Here is a 16471-nt window from a genome sequence, read left to right as displayed (position 1 = left end):
ACTAAGTCAAACTAAAATAAGCAAAGCACTTTTCTGTCATTAATCTTCCATATTAACTGAATACATCTGATGGGCCCAAGAGATAAACTCTTACTTTAAACACACTGGTCAGATAAACTTGAACATATTGTAGAAAAGAAAGGTGGGGCAACATTTTTTCTAGATTTTTCCATTCACTTGAATCTAGTTACACAGGCTTTCCAAACAAAAAGTATGTACTGAAAAGCTTAACAAACAGAACAGACAAGCGATACCATTCCGCTTCCAAAGAATTTTGTGTTCCACAGCTGATTTTTTAAGCAAATTTTTGGCTTGAGAGATGCCTTCACTCTTAAGAGTACTTGTTGCTCTTGCAGAAGATCAGAGTTAGATTCCCAGCATCCCACGGTGGTTCCCAGTCATCTATATTTCCAGTTCCAGGGGATCTGAAGTCTTCTTCTGACTTCCTCAGGCAACAGTTATTCACATGGTACACAGATTTACATGCAGGCAAGACATTCATACACATAAAATAAAATAAAAATAAATAAATCTTTAAAAATTTAAAAAGCTAATTTCTAATTTCAAGTATGCTTTGTAATTATCTCTCTTGCTCTACCCTTCCCTCCTTCACTCCCTTCCTCCATCCTCCCTATTTCTTTCTTAAAGAGAGCCTTGCTATATAGCCCAGGCTGGACTTGAACTTGTAATACTTCTGCCTCAGCACTTCTCCCAAATGCACTGCCATGTCTGATAGCATGATTTTTCTTAATAGTTGGAAAAATGTTTGGATCCAAGTGAAGTAATTTCTAAAGAAAAATTCATGATTGAAAATTGATGCTAAAATCCTAAACATATATATAGAAGCATGCACAGAATTCTTGGGGGGGATATGTATAAATAGAGAAAGCCACGCAGTGAATGGTTTGGGGTCTTGGTAACGGATAATTGACCCTCATTAGGCACCTCTCTCTTGTGCATTAATATGTGACATCACACTCTCACATAACATTTTATAACCGAGTGAAATAAAAAGCCCCTCCAGATTGCAACTGTAAGATAATCAGATTCTGTAGTACTCATTATGACTGCAATTATGTAACAAAACACTCCAAATATAGTTCAGTTATTGCCGTTATTAATCATTCTGGTTTTGTTTCAAGTGCTTGCTTTATAGCCTGCTGGATAGACTGCATTATTTTACAAGCTGAATGTCGAAAGTCAAACACGTGCACGGGGATCTGATGTTCTAAAGGCCTTTCAACATAATTTACCCTTTCCGTTTGTGTTTGTGAATAAAGGAGAACAGGGCGGAATGAAGCTGGTGTCAATAGAGTCACTGACCTTTGCAGTAAACAGAAGAGAGTCCTTAACAAAACAACTTTGCAAATAAGAAACCCGTTTTGCTAGAACTAGAAATTGTGCTGCTTAAGAAGTTAGCCTTGGAATACCAATTGTTCTTACAAAAAGAATCCGCATATTTGATGAGGAAAATGGTGAGCGTGTTGGCAGATCCAGTTTTAAAGAAAAGGTTTAAAATACCTATGTCAAGAATACAGTCCTGAGCATTTTATGTACAGAACCATTACTCTGATTAACTTATCAAGTAAAAACAATTTATTATACAGGTCAACACCATTTGTCCCACTTTAAAGCATCACTATAGATATATTTCGAGGAACAAAACTGTACCTAAAAAATTCTTAAGTCTTTGCTCTACAAGGCTGAAGAACTAACTACACAGGATTCCAAATGGTCCAAAGGAAAGTGGTCCTGTAATTATTGAAGTACTAACATGTAGTGAACTCAAATAATATGCATATAGTAACATATCAACATGGCTTACAAAATCACATTGCCATTTTCCTGTACTCATGTTTTTTTCTTCAGCTTGGCTATAAACATTGGGCCCCAAGCTTTGCCCTTTTCAGGAATCACCAAAAGACTGCATTTCTGGTTAGTGGTGGCAAATGTGAAGTCTTGGGAGCAAGTCCTTGCGATTCCACTAATATCCACAGGCACGACGGTACTGCTGGAGGTCAAGATCTCACTGATCACATCCTGATTTTCAGCCTTGGAAAGCGTGCATGTAGAGTACACGAGGAGCCCTCCAGGCCGTAAGGCTTTAATTGCAGACCTGTGGGTAATGGGAAAATGAAGAGGTGAGTTAGGTACAATAAGGAAAGTAGGGACCAGAGTCAAGGAGCTCATATAGCAGCCCTGCTCTGCCTCAGGCTGCAGTACCTGGTGGCTGTCTGACCCTAGACATAGTTCGTTCGCACCCTAGTCATAGTTTATCACTGATGCCTGGGAAATAGTCACCAGATAACTCAAGATGGAAACGTCAGAGAAAGTGAATTTGGTTGATGCTTTGTTCTTCTAAGAGAAGGAAGAAGGGGGCAGAACACAGATAATATTTTTTAAGTCACGGAAGTAAAACAGAAAGCAAGGATGCTAATTGAAAACAGACATAATAAATTACTGGTTACACTCTATAAACCGCAAGTTGGGCTATCAGGTAGAAATCAGAAGGTGTTCATCTGAGAAAAAGGGATAAGTCATTTGTAGAGACAGAAGGTAGCTGCTGTGGGCCGTGAAACCAAAGACCTTGGACTCTACCTTAAAGGGGTCCTCTAGAGTAAGAGCCAGCTACTCACAGTGTGATGTTAGCACTGTACTTTAAAGGGATGCTCTAGAATAGGAGCCAGCTTCCCACAGTGTGATATTAGCAGAAAAAGCTCCCACCTTTACAACAAACCTCCTGTACATTGTTGTTTCATTACAGACTGAAAAGGTATGACCAAGGATTCCCAGGAAATGATTAATCAATATATAAGAAAAAGAACACAAACAGCAAAAATGTGGCCTAGAAAGAAACTGACAATTCAATTCAGGGAACAAAATATGACACACTAAACACAGAAAGATCAGCAAAGATGGATCACTCATAAAAGAGCAACATCGTAAGAGAACAGCAAGAAGATAGCTCACACAAACCGAACATCTGTTTGCCAAAATAAGGACTATCTGTAGAAGCACTCGGAAGGTAATGGTCAACATACCCCCGCTCCCCATCTTCAAAGTAGAACAGCAGCTGGACTCCAAATACGATCAATCAAGCTTGTCCAAAACTCAATTAACAAAATCAGAAAAATACACCGAAGTTTTGGACAATGTAATAAGGTAACTTATTGGGACAGACATGACGCTTCAGATGGAAGGAACTCATCAAGAGGCTACCACATGCATTATTAGTCACCCGCAATATGCTGAGTATTGTCTGGGAATGGGATAGGTACCAATGACTAAAACAAAACACTGTAAACACTAACGATTTAAAACACCTTGTACCAGGTATGATATCTTACACCTCTAATCCCAGCACTCCAGAGTCTGAGGAAGGAGAACTGCTGTGAGTTTGAGGCCAGCCTTGGTTACACAGTGAGTACTAAGCCAGCCATGGTTACACAGACAGACTACCCTGTCTCAGAAAGCCCCAGTAAAAAGCACACTATCTCTGACGACAAGTGTTCAGCCCTAAAGACATACACATACAAGTAACAATGGATACACTAAGAGTTTGTATTGTTAAATTTAGGAACACACACATATGTAAGAACAACTAAGAAAAAGAGGCCATGAACTTGAGAGAGAGTTAGGCATGGTACATGAGAAGAAGGAAAGGGAAGGAGGAAATGATGTAATTATATTAATCTCAAAATAATTTAAAAAAATTTCCCCTCCCTCCAATAGGAGAGTAGAGGGAAGAGAAACTGAGGTCAGGATGTAAAAGAGAAGACTACATTTAAAAAATTAAAAATTATAAAAAATAAACACATCCAGAGACCTGAGGAGGGGGGACCTTTATTTTCACAAATATCATATTCTCACGATTGTTTCAGGGAGATCAACTATGACAAAGTGAGTATACCAGTGACTGCACAGTGCCCCTTAGACCTTAGACCTTTACAATGGTGTGTAAACACACACTGTCTCTGCATGGGACTGAGTTTGGAAACAGGCTCTTTAATGAGATAATTCAGTTAAAATCCAATCACTGGAGAGGAGGCACTAATCCAATTTCGCTGATATCATTATAGGAGGAAATTCAGACACAGAGTTAAAGAGAAAGGAACTTGTAAGCCACAGGAAAAGAAGGTCTGCGACCATGGAGGGAGGGCTCAGAAGAAGCCAGTCCTAGCAGCGTGTCTGGGACCCGCAGCCTGTCAGCTGTCAGAGATGAACTACTTCGTCAGCTACTCTGTCAGGGGCACTTGGCCATGGTGGTCAAGGCAAACTCACAGAAAGTACATGTACACACATACACACATAAATCTACACACAGGAACATGTAAGAATGTGTGAGTCTGTATGTATTTTTACTTCTTGTGTAAATTAGTGGCAGGTACCATGAAGATACACCTAAATCAAGATAAAAAGATCAGGAGCGATTGACCAGTGGGGAATTGTAACTTTAAGTAAGGCTGAATTGAGTAACAATTGAACCAAGCCGATGGGTGACAGATACACAGTCTATACAGCAGGAATAGCCAGGAAAAAATCCCAGAGGAATGGCCAAGGAATGAGGACAGATGTGTGGCTAAAGGCAGGGGAGAGACGAAGGATATCATGAGATCAGAGAGTTGGAGGTGCAGAGGGGCCTGTGGATGCTTGGTAAACTTCACCTTACACATTTGCACTGAAACACATCGTTGCTAATGTTTAAAATGCTGAGAAAAAAGAGAAGATATTCATCCCCTCCAGAAGGAAAAATGGACACCAATAAACGGGTGGTTTCAGCATTCAGAAATCGGCCTGCAACAGTGGATGTCAAGTGAGTCCATCTGCAGCTGACCCACCAAATAAATGTGCCAGAAGAATACAGAAACTCACGGAGATTAGATGGCTCTGAAATTCTTCCTCTAGCAAACTGAAGAGGTGAGTCAAGGAGGAGAAACAGAACCCATAAAAGAGTAAATACAGCATAGAACGGTGAAGGGCAGGAAGCCTCAGAGCAAGAGCAGTGTGTAAGGTTTGGAGGGAAGGAAGCCTCTTCAGGTGGCAAGGAGAGGGAGGTCTCCAGAAAGAATGACTGACAGGTAAGAAAAACCTACAGACCTGCCATACACAGCTGGGAAAGAGAAAGTTCGAGACTCCCATCTGATTTGGTTCCAGGAAAATTCCTTAGGGGTACTCCTGTGATAAAACTGAACTAACAGAAAGAAAAATTATATTTTAGCACATTACCCAAGTCTACAGGAAATGATATTTATAGAGTTAAACAACATATACCCTTTATCGATCTTCAATATTCAGAGCCACTCCATGATGGATAGTAGTAATGTCTTTGATAGTAGATAAAACCTCAGAAGGAAGGTTGACAACCACGAAAATGAAAACATCATCAAAGGGTACTGAGAAGTAAATGAGAGGGAGATATGCATGGCAGGGTCTGATAGGAATTCCAACCAGGTCCCATGGTCCTGCATGCCCAGTGGGACACTTAGTCATCTCAGCCTAGTCATTTGCAGGTCATAGGTCCTGCGTGACCCATGCCCCATGGTTACTCGGACATGACCGCATGATCTCTGCATGTGAGCCTGTGTGTGCAGGTGCATCCTGGCTTTTATAAGGCAGTGCCATGTCTGTGTCTATCCGTGTCGTGTCCGTCCCCCATCGCTCTCTCCCTTCCTCCCTCCCTCTCCCCCCACCCCCCAATAAAGCTCTAAAAGGTACCACTGGGTTCTGTCGTGATCGTGACCTTTCCACGCGTTAAACAGAGCCAGAAACCAGCGTTGTTTTCCTTTCAGGGTGAGCATACAAATACACTTATTTGAGAGAGAGAGAGAGAGAGAGAGAGAAGAGAGAGAGAGAGAGAGAGAGAGAGAGAGAGAAATGGAGGTCTAAGAGCTGGCTAGGAAGAAATGGGTAATTTGGGGTGCGGGTGTGCTCCACTCATTATAAAGCGGAGTCTGTGCAATCAGTAGTCACAGATGACCAAGGACACAGGGTGTAGTGTAGGGTCATGTACGTGAGATGAATACCAGCAGCAGGCTAGGAGTCAGTGCCTAAAAGCTAGAAAAGAAAAAAAAATTATTTGGAGAGCTGGGGATGCTCTATAGAGATTTGGTAGTGATCTGGAGAAGAAATTAAGAACAGAAATATGTGAAAGTCATTGCCTCTGAAAATAGGAAAGGAGAAGAAAGCAACATTTTATATACTCAGTTATATTTCAAGATTTCTACCTCTATGGTTAATTTTTATGCTAATACAAATAATAGGGGAGATTTAATAGTAGGATAAGTACCTACTTTTCACATAGTCATTGTTTTATATACATTTTGGTTGTTAGGGGAAAACTTAATCTCCAGATAGTCTATGCCCTGAAATCCCAGACAGCTAACATTTTCTAGTACGTAAAATTTCTAGACTTCCCATGTATTCCTTTGCTGAATAAAATTTATATCTAGGCATATTTGGGTTATTTAAATGACAAACAGCAGTAGCAAATGGCAAGAAGGACTTGATGGGAATCTATAACATTTTGCCTAAGGTTGTGAGATTAATCCAAAATAATTTGTATTTTTAATTTATATTAAAAAGAAAGCCAGGTTTGGGGATTTAGCTCAGCGGTGGAGCGCCTGCCTAGCAAGCACAAGGCCCTGGGTTTGATCCTCAGCTCCAAAAATAAATAAATAAATAAATAAAATAAATAAATAAATAAAAAGAAAGCCTTTGTGTTATTCCACATGGTTTCTTTGTTTAGAAATTAGTGTGGCCAGCTCAGTTATTCCAACCTAACTTTAGAAGATAAATTAAGGATGTTGGAATGAAAACAAAGCAAGCCAATACTGTAACATTACAGAAATTAATTTAAATTTGCATCAAGCCAGGAACGTATCGGTTGTAACCGGTGAGGCTTTTGTGTCCTTCTGTACAACTTTAGTGAGAAGAAGAAAAAAAACAACCCTACTCCTTCTTGATTAAGTACCAGCTTTGTTATCAGTGGAATTAAGACAAAAATAGTCCTTTTGATGAGAGTTTAGAGATATCTGCATTCAAAACTGTGTATATCCTGTGCACAGTGTCTAGCTAATGGATTTTTAAAAATTGTACACTATTGCCATAATCCATAGAAAATGATCTCAAATGAGTGTAGTTCTAATACAATTTTAGCAAAATGAAAACACATTTAATGGCTTAAAGTCCTGGAGCCATATCTCCTTTAGGCCTGTGGAGCCCACAGTTTATAATGGGCTTCATGAATCAAATCAAGGTACTCCTACGCCGTATTACCCCAGAAGCTCGGGTGAGGAACCCTTACTTTTGTTTTGTTGTTTTAGCATCCATGTACCTTGACCAGACAATGCTGTCCTTCCCACGGGACACTGTCATCACAGCTCCTTGTCTACCTCTATGCTGCCTTCTCATCTGCAGGGACCTCTGTGACGACACTGCTCTACTGAGATACCCAGGCCAATCTCCTCATCTCGGGATCACAATCTGGTCAAATATCAACAGCCTTTGGCCTAGTCTGGTGACTCTGGTCATCACTTTCCTTACCACGGGGGGGGGGTTATCTTATTAACAATTTCCTTCTCTGGTGTCTAGATATGAAGACCTTACCTCACACTGGCTGTGTACATATTGCAGAGTGAGAAGAAAATATGGATAAACCTCTTTTAGGGACTCACAGCATGCATGGAAGGTAAGTAAGCCCCACGTGGCAGGCAACCCCCGGGTATGTTTTTAAGCAATTGAGTTTGGTAGACCTTGACACACTCACTAGAAAGTTAAAATTTGGGATGAAAAGGCATTTAAAGACCAGGGAGTTGAATAATAGATTCTGGCAAATCAGTATGATGCAGGTCACATAAAAAGACAGACAGAGGAAGAACAGACAAGAAAAACAGATGCTGAGGAGTTAACAGCTTCTCCCTCCAGCATGAGCGTCGGTGCTGTGCAGTTACTCTTTCTGTTTTATTGAGAGGAAAACTAAAGGACCCTGATAACCTCCAAGGGAGCAGTGGCCTTCTCCATGACCCTGTGTTTTCTAGATTAACAAGATCTTAGCAAACATCACATTATTTTCCTGCACAATAACCACCAACCACACTGCATGAAATGATCACAAATAACATTGTATTAACATGCATTATTCACCACTGAAAAGCAGCAGAGAAGGGCTTACTTACAAGCAGAAAACAGATAGCACGGTGTCATGCTAACTACAACAGAATCAGAGGTGCTCATCCAAATACTCAAACCGGTTGCGAGTCTCTGTTCCTAAAATGAGAACTGATAAACAGTATCTTGGGCTACATACATTCTTCAATATACAATGTCCAAGTATAAGGTAAAATTGTGGGGAGCCCTTCACCAGGAAGCAGAATGCCACATAATACAACCCCTCTCCTTTCCCTAGAGCATCTATATTCTTCTCAGAACCTTCCTACATAAGCGCTCAATTAGGCTTAAAGCCTATTTGAAATAGAAAGAGCAGTGCTGTAGTAAACAGAGCTGAGGTTGGTTAAAGGTAACAGAATACAAAGAGGTGGGAAATGCCTTTTAGCAAGAACTACTAACAGAGAAAGAAGGGCACCTCAGCCACAGAATGCATTCCAGTCACCTGGTGCTTCACAGCAGATCTGGGCTACCTAGCTCTCCTCAAATCTCTCAGAGCTTTGCAGGGCTGTATGGGAAAGACTGAAATGCATCTTGTGCTTAAGCATCTAGTTAATGAAGCATCTGAAAACAAAGCCAAGCATATTCCTACTGAGGAAATCATTACACAGAAGAACATTTTGAGTTCTTAAATGCAATAAAATCCTTACTGCATCTTTGGAAGTTTACAAAGTATATGCAAATGAACTCCAGGCCTACTCTTGCTTATACTTCACCAGTAAAGCCCCAAAGATGGAAACCTACAGAGGTCTGTTTTTAAAGTTTTCTTTTAGTCTAAAAGTAACAGCCTCACACAATCTATTTATGATCAAGACCTGTGGCATATGGTGTAACTATTTCTAGGTTTTGCTGAGTAAGTGTTGATGTTTGATTACAGAGTGTCCCTTTAAACTCTGCAGGGAAAAGGAGGTTATCCCTTGAACCAAATAGGTGTTGTACTCTTTCTCGACCCCCATCTAAGTGTCTGAGTTCTGAAAACACCAACACCATTCCTCAAGTGTTTTGAACCAGATTTTGAGCTTCGGTCTTATATTCAAATAAGCTTCATTGAAAGGTTATGAAAAATAAGATCTGCAACATATCTGCAGCTAGCCACACAGTTATTCATTGAACATTTTACTCAATACTTTATGTAAGCGGACAATTGAAATGTTGATTTAAAAGGCATCAGAAGGGTTGATATGTGTAGCTCAGTGGTAGACCACTGCCCAGCATGCATGAGGCCTGGCTCAATCCTCAGTCAACAAGGGCAAATTAAAGACTTTTCAGACAGGCAGATCTACTACTAAGCAGTCTATGTGCTCACCAGTGCTTTCTCATCCTAACAGAAGAAGAAAAACTAGATTCTTTTGCTTTTGCAAGACATCAAGGGTTCCATCCCATTGACGTCCAAGTGCTTTGATTTGTGTTTTTTTTTTTTTTATTAAAAACAAAACAAATGAACAACAAAAAAAAAATCCCAGATCTTTGTTTATAGGTACTAGCTAAAGCCAACTGTCAGGGCATTCCTTTTGTCTTTCTGAAAATTAAATCCTCTGCTTTTCATTGAAGCTCACCATCCTTCCAGGGTCTACTTACAGGAGAGCAGCGTCAACCATCAAGAAAGCTTTGAGATACTGGCTCAAAAACAAGGTAAGATTGTGCTCCTTCTCAGCACAAGAGAGCTCATCTCTAGATGGGCTCACAGAGTCCCAAATACCGGCCCGTGATCTACAGAGAACAAAAAGAAAAGGCAGAAGGCTACCTGAACTGAAATCCTTTAAGGAAAATCACAGTACTTTCATACCAGCATGTCTCATGAACTTGGAAAGATAAAATGAAATAGAAAAGCAAAGGAGTCTTAGAATATGGACAGCTATCGGAGTTCCAAGGGGAAAGCAATAGATAACTCAGCCAATTTAGCACAGGACACAGGATGTCCTGTCCTGTCTTGTCTATGGCAAATCTCAGTCTCAGGGAAAGTTCTTTGTGTAAATACTATTAAGACCATCTAACATGTAAAGACTGTAAATTCCCCTTTCTCATTTATTCTTCCACTGCCTGATTACAAACCTTGCATTTGGTGGGGAGGGTCACTGTTAATTAGATCAGTACACTGAACTGTTTTCTGAATGTAAAAAGGACCAAACTCACATTACAGGAGGAAAACAAAACAAAACAGAAACCTCCCAGCACGGCAACAGTGCCATCTTTTGACTAAAGAAGATAAAGAAGAAAATGGTTTTCGTTTCCTCTCATTCCTCAGACCTGCCAGGAGGTAAGCGACTTCTTCATCTGTCATCACTCTAATGGAATCTATCTTGAGGTGCAGATCCTGCCTCACCTCCAATTTCTGATGCAGAGGTAAAGGAATCATAGATGACTCTAGTCCTGAAAATAGAGGTAATGGCTGAAAAAATACTGTTGACTAATATGTCTCGTCTTTCTTCATGTCTTCCTCTTGACACTGTAGAATTAAGGCGACTGGACCATATCATTGGATATAAGTACGGGCCAGGGGAAACAATAGAGTAAGACTCACATATTGCTTTCAGTGGACAGAACACAATCTTGGCAAGCTTATCCACCATAGACTTTAACATTACACTTCAAAAAAAGAGAAAAAAATCAAGCACAGAGAACTCGGTGCTTAAGAATACTTGCTGCTTCCAAAAGAGCTGAGTTTGATTCCAAACACCCACACTGGGCAGCTCCCACCTATCTGCAGCTTCAGCCAGAGGGTGTCCCGTGCCTTCCTTTGGCCTCTCGGGTACATACGGTATATAGATACACCCATTTAGACATAAAAATAAATCCGTCTAAAAAAATCAAGTAAAAGTTTAATAATTTTAGACATTTAAACTAAATGTAAGAAGTCAATCCTGTAACTGATTATCTTAATTGTCAAGAAATGCCTCAGAGATTCTGGATCACAGTACTTTAAAGCACATGCAATTTGTACCGAAAAGAAAATGGATCACGATGATAGGAAAACTGGAAGCCTCCTTCTCCCACTGCCCAAATAACGGATAAACTGCAAAGATACAACACCTTCTCCCAGGGTACACGACACACTTCATATATATCATCCTGTGAAGACAATTTCACTCTTTGTTTAGAACAAAAATATAATGTTTCTGAATAAAATGGAATGTAGATTTACCTCCAATTAACTTGGAGCAGGCAAGCGAAACTCTCCTGTTCTTGAATCTCATAAAAGGCAGCCCCATAGAATAATCAGGGCTTTGGAGAATCTTCATTCAAGTGGTCCTCTGTACTCCTGCAGCAACCTGTGCTATCCCTTTTTCTGAGTAAAGTGTTTTTTGCTATTCTGTAGTCTGTATGCACTTTCATTTCATTCTCAAGATGCCAAGAGCCTGGAAATAAGTAGCTGAAACCCCAACTGCCAACTACTAATAACAAGCTAAACTGTGTGAAGGACATATGATCTGTCTGCGTATTAACACTTATTTGATACCTAAAGAGCACCGCACATGCAGTCTTAATGAGACCTTACAAAGTGTACACGGTAAACAGTCTGACTCCATTTATCTAACCAAGGGTCACAAACTCTGACTAAGTTACACTGCTAATTAGGAAAGCACAGACTGCCAACCTAAGCTAATATCAGAACAGGGCTACAAGCTCCTCCTAAAGCAAACATTAAACGGGCTAAAATAAGTCATGGAATCTAGGGCAACAAGACCTAGGATGCCACATGCATTCACGTTAGCATCCCAACTGTACCAAGTCCTCGTGGAAGGGAAGGACAAACTACACGCCTTCAGGCATTCGAACACGAAGGAATCAGGAGCTGGCAGGGCTGAGGCAAGGACCTGAGACCCTGTGTGTACACTGTTACTTATGCTTGTTTACTCCGTCATCCTACAAGGTGAATTCTAATTAAATGGTAAGAACCAGATTGGCTGTCCCGGTGGGATCAGGCTCTCATGACTGTGGAACCTGGCTGTCTACTGGTTGGCAGTACTGCTTTGAGAAGCTTACTTAAGTTATTATTTATTGAAGCCATTACATAAAGTATCTTTTCTCTGTTCTATCAGGGAGAAAAATACCTTCAGTACTACTGAATCTGGCACTATGCTGGAGCTGCTATAGCAGAATCTAAAATGTCATAATGGTATAATAAGCAGGGAATAAGTTACAAAGCTACCAGTTACAGTGCTAGAATGGTAACTCGTGTCTTTGGAAAACTTCATTGGAACACTGTGCTCAGATATTTGGTTTAATGTTATTCTAAGCATATCTGTGAGGGTGGAGAGGTTAAATAAAATTAGCATTTGAATTGAGAGACTAATAAAGCAGGCTGCACTCCCTAATATGGGTGGGACTTGAACAATTAGTTGAAAAACTGAGTTGAACCAAACATTGACCTCACTTAAAGAAGAAACTCTGTAGAGACTGTGATGGACTCACAGAGCAATGTGGGTTCTTCCCCAGGTCTCCAGCCTGCTGGTCTACCCTGTAAATTATGGACTTACTAACCTCCTAATTCCATACAGGTTCTCTGGAGAACCCTAGCTAATAGGGCCAATGATCACATTTTTTAAATTCACATTTTCCATCTCTTCATAGAGTTATCTAATTGGCATGACTCCATAAAGTGCACAACCCCAGGTCCATGGGTTCAACTTTTAGGTAGAGGATAACAGCTGTGCATACTTCCTTTTGGAATCACAGGGAATCTTTCGGCTTCTAGTTCTGAGAACCTGAGTTCTAACTCTGGACCATTTAGCTCTTGGAGGAATCCAACCGCTCCTCTACAGATCTCTAATACCACTAAAATTAGAAGCTTAAGAGTGACAAGAGATGTACACAGGTTTTGGAAATGAGATGGCTCTCTCTTCATCCTCGTGGGTTCTCCCCATCTCGTGTGCAGTCAGCCTGCTTAGTTCAAGTCCAGCCTACGTAACCAACTCTAATAAGTGGATGGGATCTAATTCTCAGACTACATCCCTGCAGCATTTGGGGAGATTCGTCTTTAGCCAAAATTGCTCCCAGGCAGCCAGACAGACACCACTGTGTAACTAAACAGCTAGTCATGGAATTAAAGTTATGCTTTGCTTCTTTCTATAGGCTTAGTTTTAAGACTTATGTAAGTTTCCCCCACAAAATCATGCTCCTTTTTTTAAAGCAGGTGAACATTGATTCATCTGTCAAAACCTGCTGCAAAGTATGCATAGTGTTGGAAAACTTCACTATGAAATTCCCTAGTACATTTTCCCCAGGCAACATATTGTCAGCTTTTTTGAAATGCGGCTTTGTTATAATCATGCTGCATGTGTCCATGTATTTACTGCTCCGCTTTGAGACAGGGTCTTCCTATGAAACTCTGGTACTTGCTATATAGTCGGGCTGGTATAGAATTCATGCAAGCCCCTGAATACTGGGATTACAGGTATGAACCACTATACTTAGCTTATAGTTATAAAATATAGTAGAATAAATGAATGGATGTTACTTTAAGAAGGAGATCATGAAAAAATATTCAACATTAAACATAAGGATGTACTTAATTTCAGCAAACATTCACAAATTCTGATTAGAGAATAGCTCAACAGCCTCTAACTTTTATGCTGCAGAAGAGGTGAATATAACAGAGGCCATAAGCTTCACTTGGGGAAAAAAAAAGGTTTTTGTAACACTTGAATGAAAAAGGGTTTTCCTCATGCCAATATGGGTTTCAGGTAAGCCCCACAGTAAGAAAAACAATCAGTTAAGGGAGGGCTTGTACTAAAAGCAATGTGGCTTTGCTTTTGGTAAAGTGGTATTGTTGCTGTTTTTAAAGGTTTTACTTTTCATTATGTGTTTAAGTGGCTATCTTTTTGTGGGTTTGTACATGTAAGTGCAGTACCTGAGGAGGCCAGGGGAGGGTGTCAGATCTTCTGGAGCTGGAATTACCAGGAATTGGAAGCCATTCCTCATGGGTGCTAGGAACCAAACTTTAGTCCTCTGCAAGAGCAGTACTCATCCATAACCACCGAACCATGTCTCCAGCCCCTATTTGGTAACTTTTACTAAGTAACTGGACTCCATAAAAAAGCATGGTTATTGCTTTAAAAGAGATATGTAATACCAAAAATACAATTAAGTCATCTTAAATACTAATTATCTCAGATCTTGCCTTTTTATTAAGAAAAGAGACATCTAACAATACATTTAAAAATGGTGGGGAGGACAATTTGACCTAAAAATAGATTCATTTTTAAAGGAAGATATTAGCCTAATTTGATGGAGTAACAGAACCAATTTAATCACTATTCTATGCTTTGACAAATTGCAAAAGAATCCCTGAACTGACTCTCAGGGCTCCTTTAAACCTCCAGCCCAAATGTCCAATTCCTGTGCATCCACCCTTTGTCTCCCTAGGACTGGGGGGCGGCTTTTATTTCTTTTACCTCTCCACCCTGGGTCTGTCTCTTTCATGGTACACCGGCAGCTTCTAGTATTCCTTTCCCAGTTTCCTGCTTCTGTTCCTTTTCCCTGGCTCTCATTTCTTTCCTTCCCACTGCCTGTTTCTTATCATTCCCTCCTCTATCAGTTTCCTGTTGCTGCTGAAAACAGCAGCCTGGGCAGGGAAGCAAATCAAATATCCCTGCGTGATTATGCACTACGACCACAGAAACATTAAGGTGAAAAGTTGGAGCTCATGCAAGATCTATCAAATAAATGCAGATCTGAAATTAAGTTTCAGGTACTATAAGCATCAAAACACAGATATTTCTAGGTTGATAGCTATCCCATGCTATCATCAGTTTTAAAAGTATTATTTTACAAGCCTTGAGGGTACCCTTCACTGTGCTCAGAGTAAGTAATCAGATTTCTAGATAGCAAACTGTTTATTATCAGAGAAGTTCTGTAAATTCAAGATAAATAAACAGGACCAAGCTTGCTATTTCAGAGGCACCATGCCCAGTGGCCAGACTTTTGTCAGTGTGAGAACGAAACCACACTGATAATTAACCATCTCTCTTCTGGCAGTAAGTTGTCACTTGGAAGAAGGGCATTTCTTACACTGTACTAGAAGAACACAGAAATGGCATCAGATATTCCTGAAGCAGATTATAAAGGACAAGCTTTAACACACTTATTACCACTTTCCACTTGATGATGGCAAGTTTTGTGTATCTTTTGCAAACTTAGTTACTTCGTTAATATGTGTATGAGAGAGGGGGTTAAGTATTAAAGGTTCTCTGCTTAAGACTGGATATAATACATTTAAGATTATGCTGCCTAAATTAGAAAAGAGTGGCAACACGACATTAAGTCTGCCAAACTTCAAGATAGGGCCTTTGATCTACCGGTGAAGTCTCACTTACAGAAAGACAATTTTACAAATCTTCAAGCAAATCAACAGAACTGGTGTTTGTGTGTGTGACGGGTGGGGGGTAGGGAGTGGGGTGGGAGTTGGTTCTGGGAAGAGATGGACAGGAGAGACTAAGGTGTTTATGTGTGCTGGGGGAGTTCTGGGAAGAACTGGATGGGAGAGAATGGTGTGTGTGTGTGTGTGTGTGTGTGTGTGTGATGGGGGAGGTTCTGGGAAGAGATGGAGAGGAGAGACTAAGGTGATTGTACGTGATGAGGGTTTCTGGCAAGAGCTGGGCAGGAGAGACTAAGGTGTGGGTTTGATCAAAGCACTTCTTTTTTTTTTTTTTTTTTTTTTTTGGTTTTTCGAGACAGGGTTTCTCTTGTGTAGCTTTGCGCCTTTCCTGGAGCTCACTTGGTAGCCCAGGCTGGCCTCGAACTCACAGAGATCCGCCTGCCTCTGCCTCCCGAGTGCTGGGATTAAAGGCGTGCGCCACCACCGCCCGGCTCTCAAAGCACTTCTTAAATGCATAAGATTTTAAAAAGAAAAGAAAAGAAAACCATCAGGACCAATTCAATTTGGGCTCTTGATGAACACATCTGTCAACAGAGAACTGTTCAGCAATGATTTTGAAATACTATTTTTTTTTTAAATAAGAAACGGTCTTTAATTTAAAATCTTATTTTAAAAAAGAAATGGTCTTTAAATAAAATTCTATGCTTTTACTTAAAGGTATCACATATAGCTATATTTTAGGTGCAAATTAAGGGGCTCTAAAGATCATCTTATATACTCCCTCAAGATGTTTCCTGAACCAGTGCTCTAGAACCCTATGTCTTTATAGATGTTTCCTGAATCAATGCTGTAGAATCCCTATGTCTTTCTTTATAGACGTTCCCTGAATCAATGCTGTAGAATCCCTATATCTTTATAGACGATCCCTGAATCAATGCTGTAGAATCCCTATGTCTTTACAGAGCAGAGTCACATTGACCTGAATCATTC

The 16471-nt window shown here is 40.3% G+C and overlaps 1 protein-coding gene across 1 annotated transcript in view; it reads right to left on the bottom strand.

Annotated features, from left to right (window-relative positions):
• Nucleotides 1-478: 478 nt before the first annotated feature.
• The window catches only part of Nsun3 (NOP2/Sun RNA methyltransferase 3), a 45934-nt gene continuing 29941 nt past the window's right edge, over nucleotides 479-16471 (bottom strand). Inside the window, exon 6 of the mRNA XM_028879453.2 lies at nucleotides 479-2116. Within this exon, the coding sequence (XP_028735286.1) occupies nucleotides 1852-2116 (265 nt within the window). The 3' untranslated portion in view covers nucleotides 479-1851. The remainder of the gene's footprint in view (nucleotides 2117-16471) is intronic.

Source organism: Peromyscus leucopus, chromosome 12 (genome assembly GCF_004664715.2).
Source record: "Peromyscus leucopus breed LL Stock chromosome 12, UCI_PerLeu_2.1, whole genome shotgun sequence".
Classification (NCBI taxonomy): Eukaryota; Metazoa; Chordata; class Mammalia; order Rodentia; family Cricetidae; genus Peromyscus; species Peromyscus leucopus.
Note: the sequence above shows the minus strand (reverse complement) of the source record. Positions and strands in the feature narration are given on the sequence as shown.